Source organism: Pantherophis guttatus, chromosome 7, assembly GCF_059756535.1.
Source record: "Pantherophis guttatus breed Tessera chromosome 7, ASM5975653v1, whole genome shotgun sequence".
Lineage (NCBI taxonomy): Eukaryota > Metazoa > Chordata > Lepidosauria > Squamata > Colubridae > Pantherophis > Pantherophis guttatus.
In genome coordinates this window covers 18,369,365-18,387,889 of record NC_142069.1, presented here as the reverse complement: position 1 = coordinate 18,387,889, position 18,525 = coordinate 18,369,365, and the positions used below count along the sequence as shown (strand labels likewise).

Genomic DNA, 18,525 nt, shown 5'->3' with positions numbered 1-18,525 from the left:
CAAATAGGAGAGTTGCAAGATTTCTCCTCTTTTCCAGTGAGGCAATAAGTAAGACGCATTGTTTCTATTAGGAATACCAACCTAAATGTGTCTTCTAGGTCAGGGATCCACAACCTTAGCAACTTTAAGACTTATGGACTTCAATTCCAAGAATTCTGGGAATTGAAGTCCACAAGTCTAAAGTTGTCAAGGTTGGGGACTCCTGTTTTAGGCTGACATAATTTTGGGATGAGAAAGCTAAGGTAAAGGTAAAGGTTCCCCTTGCACATATGTGTTAGTCGTTCACGACTCTAGGGGATGGTGCTCATCTCTGTTTCAAAGCCGAAGAGCCAGCGCTGCCCGAAGATGTCTCCGTGGTCATGTGGCCGGCATGACTAAACACGGAGCGCTGTGACCTTCCCACCAAAAGTGGTCCCTATTTTCCTACTTGCATTTTTTACATGCTTTTGAACTGCTAGGTTGGCAGAAGCTGGGACAAGTAATGGGAGCTCACCCCGTTATACAGCACTAGGGATTCGAACCACTGAACTACCGACCTTTCGATTGACAAGCTCAGCGTCTTAGCCACTGAGCCACCATGTTTTTGAGAAAGCTGTGGAGTTCTCAATGTTGTTGGTCCTCAATTCCCACTATTCCCAGCTACAGTTAGTTGAATAAAATTTGAAGAGCCATTCACTATCCCTCTCTTCTATTCCATTCTTTTCCCACACCCTTTTCACTTTTTCTCCCTTCCAGTAAAGGTAGTCCTTGACTTACAACCACAACTGAACCAGAATTTCCATTTCTAAGCAAGGCAGTTGTTAAGTAAATTGCACCCGATTTTGTGACTTATTTTGCCATAGTTGTCCAGCTAAACATTGCAGTTTTTAAGTGAATCACACAATTGATTGAATCTGGCTTCTCCCATTGACTTTGCTTATCAGAAGCAGGCTGGAAGGTAGCAACTGGCAGTCATTTCACTCGGGATGCTGCAAACATTGAAATAACAAGCTGGTTGCCAAGTGCCCAAATTTTGATCATATGTGAGATGCTGTGACAGTCATTAAGTGTGAGGACCAGTCATAAATTGCTTTTTTCAATGCCATTGTAACTTTGATCAGTTGCTAAACAAATGGTTGTAAATGGAGGACTACCTGAAATTAGAATTCCTTGCTCTTGAGCAAATCTAGTGCTCATTGGTTGTTTTGAATGTTTCCTTTCCCATTTTTAACTCCCTTCCTGTAGTTTATTGCTAATTTTTTATTTCTAAATAGCATACTCTACCATTGTTTCCTGATTATGCTGTTTTGACTTGAGGACCATAACAACAACAACAACAACAATAATTTGCATGGCTTAAGATGGGAACCATCAAGAAAGAAACAGAAGGTTTAATACTTGCTGCTCAAGAACAAACACTACAAACTAATGCCATGAAAGCAAAGATACAAAAATCCACTGACATTCGAAACTGCCAACTTTGCAACGACAAAGTCTAAACTGTTTCACGTTTAATATGTGAATGCAGCAAAATTGCACAAACTGATTACAAAGCTAGACATGACCGAGTTGCTAAATTAATTCACTGGTCATTATGTAAAAAATACGACTTATCTGTATCCAAAAAGAGGAAAAAGTTGTCAAAAATGAGACAGTGAAGATCTTGTGGGACTTTCAAATACAGATGGATCGTCATTTGGAACACAGCACGCCAGATATAAAAGTTGAAAACCGGAGCATACAATTTATTGATATCGCTGTACCAGGAGATGCCAGAGATGAAGAAAAAAAACTGGAAAAAAATCATGAAATATCGCTACTTGGCCATCGAAACTACGCGATTATGGATGAAATATGTAATTGTGATACCCATTGTCATCGGGGCATTTGGTACCATGTCCAAGAATTTTGCAAAATACTTCAAGAAGTTGCAGCTTCTTGCTGTAGTGCTTGCGGAGCTGCAAAAGACTGTGCTACTCAGAACAACATACATTTTAAGAAGATACTTGGTTGATACCTAGGATGCTGGCAGCCACCTGTATCAACTGTCAGAGCCAGTCAATGATATTTGTGATACATTTTTAAATGTTCAGTTGGCTGAGTTTCATGTTTAATGAATAAAAGAGATGATGATAATAATAATAATGGTTATTATGATGATGACGATTATGATGACAACAGAGTTGGAAGGGATCTTGGAGGTCTTCAATTGGAGGTCTTGGAGGAATTCAATTTAATTTAATTTAATTTAATTTAATTTAATAATTTAATTTAATTTAATTTAATTTAATTTAATTTAATTTAATTTAATTTAATTTAATTTAATTTAATTTAATTTAATTTAATTTAATTTATCACATTTCTATGCCGCCCAATTCCCAAGGGACTCTTGGGTAACTTTATTCCATTCCAGACAAATGGTTGTCGAATGTCTTCTTATGATTCTATGCTGCCCGAAATAACAGAACCTAAAATGCATTTTTGGAGAACAGAAACTTCTTGTTTCTGGCTTCTGGTACTTTCTAATTCTCTTCTGCCCCGACTTGTAAAAAAAAAAAAAAAAGTTTGCCTTTTAACCGCTTGAAGATCATTAGAAGATATTCCTGTAAATTAGAAGGGATGTCTGCACAGCTGTTAATGAAACACTGCAAAAGGCTAATTGATATTTCTGTTTACTTGTGCTTGCTTTGGGTTGGGTTGGTGGCAGATGTGGGATAATTGTAATGGTGGAACGGTTTGAGAATGAGGAATCCATAGAATGCTTAAAATTATGTACTATTGGGAGGGTGAAATCAAACTTTTCATAAAAAAGAAGGCTTGAGTTCTCTAAGTACTTCCCGGGATTAATCAAGCAGTTTTTACATTCTCCCACTATTTAAATAGGATTAAGTGGGTGCTTGTATGTGTATATAATTAGATTTGGGGAAAGACTGCAGAAGTGTTCATTGGAGAATACTGCACATTTGGATTTTTTAAAAATGAAAATGAACAGAGTTCAGAGAGAAGACTAATGAACTTTAGCACACGCCAAGTTTCAAAAGAAGTCTTTGACGTTCAAGATATTTAGGAGAATTTATAATAAAGTGAATAAATGGTTAAGAAATTTGCCACTTTGGGGAAATCTGACAAAACTCTCAAGTCAGCGCATCTCTTGTAGTCATGGGCATTTATGTATGATCCGGGAACTGCTTTAGCTTTCACAGGGAAGTATCTGGAGAAGCAATGAAAAAAAATCAAAATAGCAATCACACCTGTATGTTAGGATCACTCTCTTTTCCATACATTGAGTGTAAGAAGAAGAGGAGAGGCTTCAAACACAGAGTTCGGATTTCTGACTGCCTCTATAGGGAAGTGTATCATAGAAAAGAATTATTGGATTCACTTATGAGGTCCATTGAGACAATGTCTGCATTTATTTACACGTTACATTAGAACAGGGGTCTCCAAACTTGGCAACTTTAAGACTTGAGGACTTCAACTTCAGCAAAACTGGCTGAGGAACTCTGGGAGTTGAAGTCCACAAGTCTTAAAGTTGCCACGTTTGCATTAGAAGAACATTAATAAATATTCAAGACTTCCCATCATGCTTTACAGTTAATCCTTGATTTACCACAGTTTGCTTAACAACTGTGGCAAAAAAGATTATAAAATGGGGCAACATTCACTTGACAACTGTTCCGTTTAGCAGCATAAAATTTTGGGTTCAATTGTGGTCATATGTCGAGGATTATCTGTACTGAAAACCACAAGGGATAGATAAAGATAATGGAGGTAAACATTTATGAAAGCCTTCTCTAGAAAGCTACCTGAACAACCACCTGTTCTTTTGGGTGCCATTCGGAAGAATAGTTTCAGCGTAAAACATTCTGCAGATTTTTTAATCACTATGACCATACAGTAACTTCACTAAATATCTTAGGCAGTATTTATCCTACAGGTGGTCCTTGATTTATGGCCACAATAGGGACAGAAAATTTGTTGTTAAGTGATATGATCATTAAGTGAGGCGGTAGATGACAGCATCCGATTTTACAACCTTTTTTGATAGGGACATTAAGCAACTCGCTCTTGGTCATTAGGCGAGACGTCACCTGACACTGGCTTGCAGTCTTCCCTGCTGGTTTCCCCATTGACTTTGCTTGTGGAAAGCCGGCTGGGAAGATTGCAAATGGCAATCATGTGACTGCAGGACACTGTCGTAAGTGCAAAACAAATACCTGGATTGTGATCATGTGACTGTGGTGCTGCTGCAACATTCATAAGTTTGAGGACTGGTTGTAAGTCACACTTTTCATTGCTGTTGTTACTTGGAATGGTTGCTAAATGAACGGTCATAAGTTGAAGATTATATAGTCGTGGTGGCGCAGTGGTTAGAGTGCAATTCTGCAGGCTACTTCTGCTGACTGCCGTCTGCCTGCAATTCGACAGTTCGAATCTCACCAGGCTCAAGGTTGACTCAGCCTTCCATCCTTCTGAGGTGCGTAAAATGAGGACCCAGATTGTTGGGGGAAATATGCTGACTCTGTAAACAGTTTAGAGAGGGCTGTAAAGCACTGTGAAGCAGTCTATAAGTCTAAGTGCTATATATACACATTATTTGCAGGAGCTTTAACAATTAGTCTTGCTGTTTGATTGCAACTGCTGACTTATTTTGCCTTTTTCTTTTTTAGGTAACGGGTATAGTCGGCAGAGCAGATGTTCTGGCCTGTCTATTATTTCTTTTGGCTTTTCTCTCCTATAATAGGTATCTGTCTTTTATCTTAGAATGCTTTGCCATTTTTAAATAAGACATGTGAACCTTTTGGATCTATTTTATATTGATAACACCAACTCCTTCCTTCATAGCCTCCCTTCCCCCCCCTTCTTTCGTAGAATGACTGGGGAAATAAGGAAAACTGAATTACATTACACCGAAACTTTGATTTAACAGACCCCGGTTTGAAAAACTTTGGATACAATGGACCAAATTTGCATTTGGAGATCAGCCTCATAATCATGGATGGGTCCGTTGTTTCCGAAGTCTATCTTAGCAAATGCTTCTATGTGTGTGCTAGCATTTTTTTTTCATCTCTGCATTTACCAGCCTTCCTACTTTAGGGGAGAAAAGGGAACCCTGCACTGCTACAAACCGTATCCATCTTGAATGTGGGAGAAAGGAGCAGGAACATCTGTGGTGGGGGGGGGGGTAAAGAAATTCAACATGGGGGCTGCTAGGGCCATTTTTGAAAGCTTCACCCCTTCTTTAAATTTGTTGTGCGTGCAATGCATATAAAAAGGGGGTGGGGCTTAAACTACCCCCATCATCTGAACCTTTTGGTTCCCAACTCTCCACAGCTACCCTTGGAAGGTAGAAGAGATCAGAAAGTCAAGTGGCTTCTCTTTACCATATTCTCCACTTTTTATATATTACTTTTTGATCGCTTCCTGCTCCTTATCCATCATCATAAAATCCTCTAGCTCTGTTGTCTATTCTGTTCCCTGCTGTTCCCCCTCTCTCTCTTGCAGCTCTCCACTTCTTAACTAACTTGGCACAGGTAGTTCATAGTGGCTTATTTGTTCATTCTCCATTGTGTGAGAGTAAATATGAGGATTTTCCCTCTGTTCATCCCAGAAAAAAATCCCTGGTTTTTCTGCCTTTGGATTTAACAGACTCTTAATGTCCCTCCAAAATAATGAGTGCCCTCATTGAAGAAATGTGGTACAGCCGAATTTGCATCATAATTGCCCATGGTATTATTCTTGACCATCCCAAAAACTTTAAAGTCTACCCCTAGTCATCCAGAGTTGTCATCCTCTTCTCTACAGCCTGATAGTCTTTGAATAAAAATTATAGAAAGGAAAAAAAAGGAGAAAAATCCAATTTTAATGTGAATGGATTGTAGGATAATAACATGGCAATAGAGAGGAAACATAATTCCTCCTTGCCTATTTATACCGTGTTCCGTATCTAACCCAGCCACTGATTTATTTATTCAATTTGTAAAGCCACCTTTTTGCTAGACGACTCTGGGCAGTTATATAAATTCTTACAGACAAGGAGTTAGTTTCTGGGTTCAAAATTTTCATTTCTATTTCTTTAGTTTAAATTAAGCCTGTCTTAGGGGTTATAGGTTTTAGGAGCCGGGGTGGTGCAGAGATTAGAATGCAGTATTGTAGTCAAACTCTGCCGGCAGCCTAGAGTTCGATCCTGATGGGAAAAAAGTTGACTCAGCTTTCCATCCTTCCGAGATGGGTAAAATGGGGACCCAGATCGTTGGGGGAAATATGCTGATTCTGTAAACCACTTAGAGAGTGTTGTAAAGCACTGTGAAGCGGTATATAAGTGCTATTGTTAGTGCTGTAGTAAAGTTTTCATTTCACAGTTGGCTTTTTCTTCTGCCTTGCAGGAGTGTGGATCAGCTTTATGTTGGGGAACATTTCCCTCCCACTGCCTCCCCGTCCTTTTTGCTGCTTAGTTTATTTCTTGGGACTTGTGCAATGCTGGTAAAGGAAACAGGGATCACCGTATTTGGCGTCTGCCTAGTGTACGACGGCTTCCTGCTTTCACAAAATGGATCCAGATTGTGAGTAGAGTGTGTAACTTACTATTCTGGTGGGTTTTTTTCTTGCAGAGACAGATGGGCCTATTCTCCAAACTGTCCAGTAGCATGCATGCCCATTTACATGTATATTATGTGTTTTACTTATTTACAGGATGTACAGGATTTACACATCATATGATGATTCTAGGCAGCTCACAACAATCCATAAAAATAGGACTATCCTTCTCTCAGGCACCAGACTAAAGAATCTTCCAACTCAGTTTTATTTATTTGTTAGATTTATATCACTTTTTTCTCCCAAGAGCTTAAGGCAATTCATATGGGTTCCCCATTCCTTTTATCTCCGCAACAATCCTTTGAAATACGTTGGGCTGAGAGAGTGTGAGGGGCCCAAGGCCACACAGTGACTTGTTGTGGCTACAGGAGGACCTGAACCTAGTTCAGCATTCAGAAATGAGGCCAGAGTGTGGAGTGACCCTGTCTCCAAGGGGCATCGCAGCATATTGATTTGTGTCCTCAGTTGTTGAGTTGTTTTGTCTTCGCTCCCAGATTTGCCTTGGGAATTGGGCAGCTGTACAAGTTGAATGGGGCATGGCAGCTCAGTGGTTAAAGACTCTGGGCTTGTCAGCGGAAGAGCTGACAGCATGGGTTCGAGACCTGAAGTCCATGCAACGGGATGAGCTCCTGTTCCTTGTCCCAGCTCTTGCCCAACTAGCAGTTCGAAAGTATGCAAATGCGAGCAGATTATTTGGTACCACTTGGGTGGGAAGGTAACAGTGTTCCATGCGCCTTTGGTGAAAAGTTATGCTGGCGATATGACCCTGGAAATTGTCTTTGGACAATGCTAGCTCCCTTGGCCAGGAAATGGAGATTAGCAATTAGAGCTGGATATGACTGGACAGCGAAACCATTATCTTTTAATTTTACTTGTTGTTGCCAACTTTGCTGTGTTGTTTTTCTATTTTTCTCAGCATGCACAAATAATAATAGGTAACAATAGAATGGAGAGCTCAGTATTCACTTTAAGACAGAAACCTTTACAAGTTGGATGACCAAACAAACAAGCAAAACACTTTAACTACTACAACATACTGGTTCTCTTAGGCATCTTGATAGTGTTGGACATAAAAGAAACCTCATTTTTTTGTGCAACAGTGAATAGATACTTGCTGAACAAAAGCTTAACACTTTTCCATACATACAATATACATACAATACAACACAGTGTGGCAAATATAGTTTGGCTTCTAAAAGATTCTGAAGGTATAAAGACATCACAAATTAGCAAAAGCACAAGAAGAAGGAAGCTAGAATAGCTTTTTTCCTTGTTTTCTTTCTCTTTTACTTGTTGCCAACCTTGCTGTGTTGTTTTTCTATTTTTCTCAGCATGCACAAATAATAGGTAACAATAGGGTAGAGAGCTCAGTATTCAGTTTAAGTCGGAAACCTTCATTGTACAATAGTTCACTATTTATTAATGTTATATTCAGCTTTGAACATAAAAATATATTCAATTTTACATTTATTGATATTGACTTTCCAAATTATAGTTAACATTGATATACATTTTCTTTTTTCTATCTTCACAAATCTTGAACATTAGAGTATTAATAATCTCTACTCAATCTATATATATAAAAGCCAAATACCACTCACTCATCACGAAATCTCCAGAACCATAAAGCCTACAAACTTGAAACTTGGCACGTATGTTCCTCTTGGCTTCTAGGTGCTCACTAAGAAAGGATTTTTCGCAATGACCATCAGATCATTAGTATTTGTTATACAGTATTATAACACGCTCTGATGCTACCCCTTCGTTAAACTGGGCATGGGCGTGGCCAGCGTGTGACTCATCCAGCCTTAAGACATTTTACTCCCCCTCCCCACCTGAAAAGAACTTTGTTCCAACTGCAAGTTGCCTTATATTAACATGCTCTGATGCTAAGGAGTTAAACATTCTACACTGATTTTCAGGCTTTTAAGTGTCAATGTATCAGGCCCGATCGTAACTACTCATTAGTTTCATAGTGAAGCACGGGTATCCAGCTACTAGTATTGTATAAATATCACTATATCAAAGTAATATAATGTATTCATATGTCTTATAATTACACAATTTTTGAAAAAAGCTTATATCTAATCCCTATCTTTAAGGTATAAGATAATCTTATTACCATCTACCTAAATAATAAATTTCAGTAAATATATTAAATTTTATCTGTTTTTTTCCCCCTAGAAAAGGTCTTGATATTGAACATTAAGTTCAGTATTTTTGGACTTGAGCTATAGCTTTGAGAGACCCATAGCAACCTAAATCAAAGGCTGTCATTTTTAGAACAAGTGTTATACATTTAATTATGGTTGACCTCTAGAGAATTACGGATAGCTCACAAAATCATAAACTTGTAGAAATTACTCATTTTCATTTTCACATTTATCCCTTTGGGGAGCAATTCATATGAAGACTGAAAAGTGAAGATCTCATTTTTTGGGGGTGGGTGGGAAATCAGTGAAAGGAAATAGAAGTTAAAGATTTGTTTTTTAATGCCTTTGACTCAGTGTTGACTCTTGATGACTACCTGGACAAGACCCTGCAGTTTTGTTGGCAAGATTGTTTGGAAGTCATTTACCCTTTCCACCTTCCTAGATGACTGGCCCAAGATCACCCCAACTGGCATTGTGTCCAAGCAGGGGTGAAATCCAGCAGGTTCTGACAGGTTCTGGAGAACCGGTAGTGGAAATTTTGAGCAGTTCGGAGAACCAGCAGATGCCACCTCTGGCTGGCCCCAGAGTGGGGTGGGAATGGAGATTTTGCAGTATCTTTCCCCTGCCATGCCCACCAAGCCACGCCCACCAAGCCACACCATACCACACCATGGCCACCAAGCCATGCCCACAGAACTGGTAGTAAAAAAAAATGAATTTCACCACTGTGTCCAAGGCAGGATTAGAACTTGCCGTCTCTGGGTATCTAACCTGATGCCACAAGCACTGCACAAGACTGTCTCTCAGGAAGTTAAAGTAGGGATGGGAATAAGATCGGAGAACCTTTACAGTCATCCTGAGCAATTAGAAAATTGGTGTGATAAAAATAAAATAATCTATAATTAGTACAATGAGGGAGAATATAATGCTAATGATATTTGCATTGGGTAGGTAAAGATAAACGTGTCTAGTGATTTCGTGTCTGTGAAGTCATCATAGCAACAATATGGATGTGGTATTACACCGTGTTCTTTCAAGTTGGGTCTAGCTGCAGGATTATAGAGTGATGCTCCATTCAGATTATATCTAGACCTGACTCTGCTTAGCTTCCAACCCTTGATAAGGTTAGTCTCATGCCATCACCTGCTAATAATTTAGCAAAGCCCTAGATAATAATAATTAGATACTTATTATTATGTTTGATTGCTTCAGGAACATATGGTGCCCAATATCTGGACAATAGAACTTCTAGAAATAGGCTTGCGTGGCCCTGACAAGGTGTATCTTTGTACTTATAATAAATTGTTATCAAGCACAAGAGTTGTAATTTATGCGGTTTAATACATTATGTCTGCAGAAGTCCTTTTTATTTTTGGGTACTGATTTGAAGAGACGGGTTTTCTCACCATTTTTAAACAAACAACATTGCTACTATAATCCTAACAGTTTAGACTAATAATGCAGTACTGTCGGAAACTGCAGCTGTCATCAGGGAGGATCAATGAAATAAGAACAAAAGAAGAGGAGCAACAAAATATGAACAAAATAAAACATTTTGATCAGGACTTATGTCCACAGCCCATGTTCTCTGTCACACAATAGCCAGCCAAAAGCATTTGGGAAGCTTATAAGCTACAGTGGAGAATGATTGTTCCTTTCAGCTGTTGCTTCCTAAGACCCAGCATTTAGAATAGGTTACTCTATGATTCTGAAGAGAGTAAACAGCCATCAATTTTAGTTTTAATTGCTATTAGGAACAATTAGTAGCTGTTAGAATTGGCTGCCATCACTACAACTAATAATGCAGTAGCATACACAAAGTATAGTTGACTGGTGCGGTGGCCTAGAGGTAGAGCTCTCGCCTCACATTCAGGAGGGTGTGAGTTCAGTCCTAGGTAGAGGCAGATATTTCTCTCTCTGGGCACGATGAGAATATATCTGCTGAATATAACTCGGCATTGGTGACAGGAAAGGCATCCGGCCAGTAAACATTCAGCTCCATTCAGTTGCCCAGACTCCACCCCGCAAGGGATTATTGGGTCATTAAATAAAGATGATGATACACAAAATATAGTTGCAATCAAGTTCTTGTCAACATTCCCTTGGAGGTGCAGATTCCAACTGGACTAGATTATCAACCAAAATCAGATAGGGCTTAAGAGGTGATAACCAGCACTGTGAATTGTGCTTGGAAGCCTATCAACAGTCAATGCAGCCCCCATAGAGTTTTGAACCAGCCGAAGAGCACTATCATGTGTAATGAATTATAATTACCTAGACAAGAGGTGACAAAATAATGAATGACCATCAGCAACGTCTCTCACTTAAGGAAAGTGCATATGTGCATATGTCAGAACTGTGTAAAGACTAATCTGACCACAATTTCCATTTGCTATTCCAGCAGGAGCCATGAATCTAGATCACGGGTGTCAAACTCGCGGCGTCATGTTGCTGTCACGTGATGTATCGTGACGTGATGTCCCCCTTCGTGGAACTGGGGTGGGCATGGCCTGCACGCCACGCATCCAGCCCGTGGGCCGCCAGATTGACATCCTTGATCTAGATGGTGATTTTGTTCTCTGTAGAGGAGCCCAATTCCAGTTAGAGTCAAAGTGGGATTCCCTCTAAGAGTTAGAAGGATTTGAGTCCACAACCATTCTGCCTCGATGAGATTAAGTCTAAATCTGTTTAACTCCATCCAGACTCTAAAACCATCCAGACTCTGGGATGGGGCTTTGATTGTATTTCCTGATCAGCTTGCGATTTAGCTAGGAATAATCAGCATATTGATGATTCTTTACTCCATAGTGATGGATGACTTCTCTAGCAGCTTGTTGTAGATATTAAACAGTAAGGGACACAGGATCACGTCCTGAGACACCTGGCATCAAAATGCTTGAGAGCTCAGCGTCTTCTCCTAAATTGAATCATCCCCAAGGGAGGAGGAGAAACCACTGCAGGTACAATGCTCCCAATTCCCAATCCCCACCTAGATGGTTCAGGAAGATACTATGCACAGTGGTACTGAAGCAGTCAGTCTCAACCCCATGCGAATCCAACTGAAAAGGATGCAAAATAATTCATTTCATCCAGAGCCCTCTGTAACTGCTATTTCGCTACCTTCAGATCAGTTCTCTTTTCAGTTCCTTTCCTAAGGATTCTGTTTTTTTTTTTTTTTTTAATCTGTTACCAAGTGGGTTGACATTTTTATCAAGCTGCCTATTGTGATGGCAAAATCCCTTTCCTGATGAATTTCATTAATGTATCAGTGAAGTATGCTTATTTGAGGTCAATCTTCATCTTTTTATGTTTGCATATCCTGAACCACCTATGCCTTTTTTGAATGCAATTACCAGTTTTGGAGAGATCCTTCTGCAACTGTTCACAATTCCTTTAAAAAAAAAGTTACTACCTTGAATCGCAAACTCCAGAATGCCGATATACAAATCAAAGGCACCAGCTCCAATGCCAGTCCTCGGGAGTCTCGTTTTGGGCATCTTGGTGCGAGATCTGCTCTTTTCTTCCCATTCTCTGTCTCCTTGGTAGCTGAGTTTTGTCAGTAGCTTTTGATAAAGGGGTTTTGTCAAAGGCTGTTTGAAAATTCAGGCTGTACAATATCTGTTGAGTCACTTTTACCTGCATGACTGTTGACACCTTCAAAAAGGATTAGAAATGTAGTAAGACATGGCTTAACTTTTGCAGAAGTTCCCTTGATTCTTTTTTTTTAAAGCAAATTTCATTTTTCTGTGTTTGCTTGGTTTTTCTTTAGTAATAATTTCAACCAAATACTTAAATGTACTAAATGGGAAAATAAATGGAAGGGGAAAATGTGTAACCAAAAAAGATTTTTTAAATAACATTTTACTTCTATTTTATTAGTCATTGTTCATCTTCTACTTTGATTTTTATTATTTTTGTGTCATTTCTATTTAAACAATCTGTCAAAGCACATGCAATTAAACAAACCAATAAGTAAATAACATTGAGAGAGTACATCTTTTAATAGTCTAATTTGTGTCTTAATATTCAGTCCTGGGCAGCCACTTAGGTTGAGAATTAGTCTTTGGATCAATTTGTGTTACCTCTCTCATGGGTAATATGCTAAATAAATATTGTTGCTAAGCTTTTTCTCCTTAAGAACAAGACAGAGACAGAATTCTATCTTACTAATGCAAGCTTCTAATTCCTTTGTTTATTAGAAAAAATGGAGGGCTACATGCGAAGATGGCTCGGCAGTCAGCAGTTTCTCTACAAACCCCTTTATATTTTCCATCATCCAGTCGGGAAAATGGGAAGCATCGAGTGGCTCACAAGGGGACATGGAACTCCTGCCACCCTGCCTCACCTGAAGAACAACAGGGCAATGGCCATTCTGTCTTGAGAAAAGCTCCATGGGCTGTACTTAGGTACCAGAGTAACACAATTGTTTAGAATACAAATGTAAGCAGAATGGTAAAGAGATGTATAGGGGTCGGAGAAAGAGAGCATGAGTCAGAGTATTTATACTTCAGGAACGGGGAGTGAAAAGACAGTAGCATACTGTAGGGCAGCGGTCCCCCAATCTTTCTGGCTTGGTGGACTGGCAGGATGGAGAGGGGATGGTTCTGTGCAAAGGGCAGGCAAATGGAGTTTTGCGTGCCAGCGCGATGCTTATTGCGCGTGCAAATGGAATTGTGAGCACAAGCACCCGCTCTCCTCCAGTTGCGCGGCCCGGTTCTGAACAGGTGGCAGCCCGGGGATGGGGGACCCCGGCGTAGAGGATGTCAGCATGGATCATATTTTTATGAGGTGGTGTAGAGAATAAAGAAGATGACCATGACAAAGACGTCCCAAGGTAAAGCATGTCTGAAATCCATAACAGATAGATAACGTTGGTAAGCAGTTGAGACAGATATCTATGAAGGAGCCCTGATGACGCAGTGGTTAGAATGCAGTATTGCAGGCAAACTCTGCCCAAAGCCTGGAGTTTGATCCTGATGGGGCTCAAGGTTGACTCAGCTTTTCATCCTTCAGAGGTTGGTAAAATGACGACCCAGATTGGTAGGGCCAATATTCAAATAATGCTTCTATCTTGTAAACCGCCCAGAGAGTGCTACAAAGCACTACAGGGCGGTATGTAAGCCTAAAATTTATTGCTATTGCTTTCTATATAACAGATTAACAGAGTTGGAAGGGACCCTATAGGTCATCTAGTCCAACCCCCTGGTCAAGCAGGAGACCCTACACCATTTCTGACAAATAGCAGTCCAATCTTTTCTTGAAAGTCTCAAGTGATGAAGCTTCCACAGCTTCCGAAGGCAAGCTGTTCCATCTGTTGATTGTACTCACTGTCAGAAAATTCCTCCTCATTTCTAGGTTGAATCTCTCCTTGGTCAGTTTCCATCCATTATTCCTTGTCTGGCCTTCAGGTGCTTTGGAGAACAGCTTGACCCCCTCCTCTCTGTGGCAGCCCCTCAAATATTGGAACATTGCTATCATGTCTCCCCTGATCCTTCTCTTCACTAGACTAACCATGCCCAGTTCATGTAACCGTTCTTCATATGTTTGTTTATTTGTTTGTTTATTTATTTATTTATTTATTTATTTATTTATTTATTTATTTATTTATTTATTGAATTTCTACACCGCCCTTCTCCTGAAGGACTCAGGGCGGTGAACAGAATAAGATTTCATATACATATAATAATTTTTTTTTTAAACAGTAAATAATAAATTGAGTCAACTTAGTGTATCTGCTAAGACCTTGGTATAGAATTTAGATGTTTTAGGGTTAGTCCCCTAATCATCCTGGTTGCTCTCCTCTGCACTTTTTCTAGAGTCTCAACAACTTTTTTTATAGTGTGGTAGTGTGCTATATAGTGTGCTACCTCCCTAATTCACTGAAGTGTAAGAAGGGAAAGAGGTACAGACTGGTTGTCTGTTGGTTGTCAACCCCACTAGATAGACCAGATCAAGAAAACAATTCTACAGGAAGGCTAAACCTACTGTCAGCCCTTCAGGGTAGTGCAGACCAGAGAATCTAAGCCCAGAATATTAATATTAGTATTGAACCATCACAGTAACAGAACCTTGCAAGTCTGAAAGTCCTTCAGACGTCAGTGAGATGCCCTTCCTTTAATAGCTTCCAGAGAAGTAGGGATATCAATGCTGTGATGCTTTCTCTACTCCCATTCTTGCTTTGGATTCATGTTTCTCTTATAAGACTTTTGTGTAGGCTGTAGCATTTCTTCTTTTTCTCTTAGTTACCCTCACAGTCTGTTACAACAATTACAATTATTCAGATTGGCTATAATAATGGAGTCTTGCAAGTCTTCATCTCTTTCTCTCCATTTAATAAAGATAATATCTTGCTTTTGCTTTTCTTGTTAGGCAAGATTATATTTGTATATATGCAGAACACTGTCTGTTAATATATTTTAATGGCATCTCTCCAGAGTATGAAATGTCTCATAGCTCGCTTTAAGAAATTTTCCTCCCATTAAACAGTGAGTGTAATAAATATTCCTATTTCTGGAAGTAGGTTGGGTTTTGGTCAAGTGCAATTAAAACCAGACCCACTTTTTAAAATTGTATTTGATGACTTGCTTTTTAGAAGGCCTTTAAAGGTTTAAACTGGGTGATTCTTTAGTTGGGGTGATACACATAAACAAGTTGTCTTAAACATGATGATAGGCCATACGGGTGTTTTTTGTGCAATTTTGTGGTTATGCATTCTTTATTCCCAAGAGAAGGGTCCATTTCAGCATTTCCTTTTTTTAAAAAATTTGATTGGGTTTGAATAATTACCCATAAAACACACAGCCACTTAGAAGAACAGGATATTCGTCTTGCAAACTTTAGGTTCTTCTTAGATTCTTTCCTTGTTTTAAAGCAAAGAATGGTTATAGTATTATAACATATCCAGTGGATTGAAAAATAGATCATTCAGATTTAGTTCTACGAGCAGTGATATATTTTTGTTTTTGTTTTATGCCTTTGGTCAGGATGTTAAATGTTGTAAGGCTATAAAACTGATGCCTTTATTTTATCATTATTCAAAGGCTTGACAATTCCAATGCATTTGATAGATGCCGGGTGTGCTCCTGAGGTCAGATATTGTTTATATTGTGTCTTTTTGTCTTGGGGCCAAAAGATAGCAAGACATTGCTATTCTTGCTCCTTGGCTAATGCTGGAACCAGCAGAACAAAAGGTTAGGAGCAAGAAAGCTGAGCACTCTGGGGAAGCCGTAAGACCCTTTGTAATGAAAGGTCCAGGATTCGCCAGTTTCTGCCCGCTTGTATAATTTGTGTTGGGACTCAAAGCCTCTGCAGGATACAAGGACATAGCACAATTGTGGTTCAGGTAGTCCACTTATGACCGGTCACTTAGTAACTGTTTAAAGTATAAAGGACCATGAAAAAATATTTATGATTCAGTTTTGAAATTCCGATATCCACCCCCTACGGCAGTGATGGTGAACCTTTTAGTCCCCGAGTGCCCAAACTGCACGCACGCATGCCCAAACTGAAAGGTACGCACACAAAGGCGTGCATGCATGAATGTGTGCGCAAATGTGCGTGTGCGCAAGTATGCAAGTGTGCATGCGTAGACATGCGTGCATCCACACCAGAGATCCGAAGACCAGCTGGCCGGCAGGAGGCAGGGCATCCCAACACTGGCAGCGCGGCAAAAGGTAAGATCTTTTTCTTTCGTGTGCTTCCGTTTCGTCGTTTGCAGGGAAACAGAAGCTGACAAAAGAAACCCCACAGAGATCTGACCTGGGGTGATGGCGCGCATGCCAGCAGAGAGGGCTCTGCAGGCCACAACTGGCACGTGTGCCATAGGTTCACTATCATGGTCCTATGGTCACGTGATTATATTTTGGACACTTGGCAACCAGACCGTGTTTGCAGCCATTTGCAGCATCTAGCAGTCATGTGACCACGATTTATAACATTTTTGCCAGAAATTGGCATTTACTTCCTGTTTTCTGCAAAACCTGCCCCTGAGTGAACAAGGGGTTCATTTAACAGCCACAATATTTGCTTAATGATTGCATTTGCTTTACTACCACAGAGTTTGCTTAACTCAGGGGTCAGCAACCTGCGGCTCTGGAGCCGCATGTGGCTCTTTCATCCCTCTGCTGCGGCTCCCTGTTGCAGGTTGGCTCCCAAATTGATAGGGCTTTCAATTAGGATAGGTAGAGGAAAAAGGATGCTGTGCTAGGAGACGACTATGATGGGGAAACGGGACTTCCGGTCAGCTCCAGAATTGAATGGGAGCTTCCGATTAGGACCTTGTGACTCTTTGAGTGTTTAAAGTTGCTGACCCCTGGCTTAACTGATGCAAAAAAGGGTCATGAAATCATTACCTGATGACCCACTTTACAACTTGTGGGCTCAGTTATGGTCAAAAGTCAAGGACTGCCTATATTCTTCCATGATTGCCATGTCAACCTAATCTTCTCCATGTCTGTTGGCTTTCAGCAGAGATGGAGAATTTAGGGCTTCCTAATATGGCCAGGAATGGTTGGGGCTGTTGAGCCATAGTTCTTTTTTTCCTCAGTTTATAGCTTCCATTATCTATATCTAGAGATGAGTACTGGCATAGAAACATCAGTTTGCTAATGCAGTTGAATCTATTCAATGTTATACTAACCGTTCTTGACGTCTAGAAAATAGTCTTGGTTCATGGATTGCTTGCTTAACAATGATTGACTGAATAGATTATGATTGGCAATAAAATTGATATTGCACAAAACAAAACAATGTTTAAAAGTCGGAAGGTGAGAGGAAATGATAGACCAGGACAGAAGGAGAAGTGGAAACAGTTTTTTTCTGAGATGTGTTTGGAATTTTTTTTTTTTTTTAGCTTTTCTAAGCAAGGCCTGGGAATTTCCTTTGTGTGTTTGTTCATTTGTGCATTTAACAACATTTATACATGTTGTCTGACCAGCTCTGGGCAGTGTATATGAACAAACCAAGGCAGATTATTAAAATAATCCACTAAACAATAATATGTGTAATAGCAAATAATAATAATAGCCATGGCTTGGATCACCTTGGGGTCCAAAAACCTGTTGAACAAAAGCTGGTTTAAAGACATTTAAAAGAATATTTCCCCCCCAACATTTTGATTTGTTAAAATAGTGACATATAAATGGATGTACATGAAATAATGAAGGAGAAAACTCTGAATATGAGGGTTGAAAGAAAAGTAATGCCTCCAAAGTTGCCAACTGATGGTAGTATTGTTGCACAGGAAACTCTGATATGTTCCTAGCACTTGTTCTTTCACCCCAGTTGATGGGAAGTTGCTAGTAGAAACAGTTGTGTTGCTCTTATGTGTGCAGTGGAAGCCTGCAGTAACACTTATCGGTGCATTTTAAACAGCTGCATCATGTTTAGAGGTTTGATTGATAATTTCCAGTTGAAATCCACTTCTGGATGCAGATTGTTTATGATGACGATGTTGACATGAGTAATGTGCATCACTGCGCCCCAAAATGTAAAATGGTGATGTAGGAGATGGCTAGGCTGAGCCTAAGGGAGGGGTCAAACGCATCATCAGTCACGAGTCCCTTCATGCCCACAAGATATCTAAATCCAGCCCACCTTGAATTCTGTTGACTCTTATCTATGACCAATTTGCTTTGACCGTTAGTAGTTCAGATTCTTGTAGAGAGCTTAAGCGTACAATAAACCTATAATCATTAGAACTGCCTGGACTCCTGATTTCCTGCGCTTGAGAGGTGAACTAGGAAAAGCTGACTGGATGACCTTTGACAGCAGCTGACAGCTTTTGCAGAGAGTGGCT

The 18,525-nt window shown here is 39.8% G+C and overlaps 1 protein-coding gene across 4 annotated transcripts in view; it reads left to right on the top strand.

Annotated features, from left to right (window-relative positions):
* The window catches only part of TMTC1 (transmembrane O-mannosyltransferase targeting cadherins 1), a 168,062-nt gene that overhangs the window by 20,316 nt on the left and 129,221 nt on the right, over positions 1 to 18,525 (top strand). For 3 of the 4 annotated variants that reach the window (XM_060694491.2, XM_060694493.2, XM_060694492.2), the window contains exons 3-5: positions 4,650 to 4,723; positions 6,366 to 6,542; positions 12,929 to 13,135. In XM_060694491.2, coding sequence (XP_060550474.2) covers positions 4,650 to 4,723; positions 6,366 to 6,542; positions 12,929 to 13,135 — 458 coding nt within the window. The remainder of the gene's footprint in view (positions 1 to 4,649; positions 4,724 to 6,365; positions 6,543 to 12,928; positions 13,136 to 18,525) is intronic. The other variant, XM_087873708.1, reaches the window with a different exon arrangement.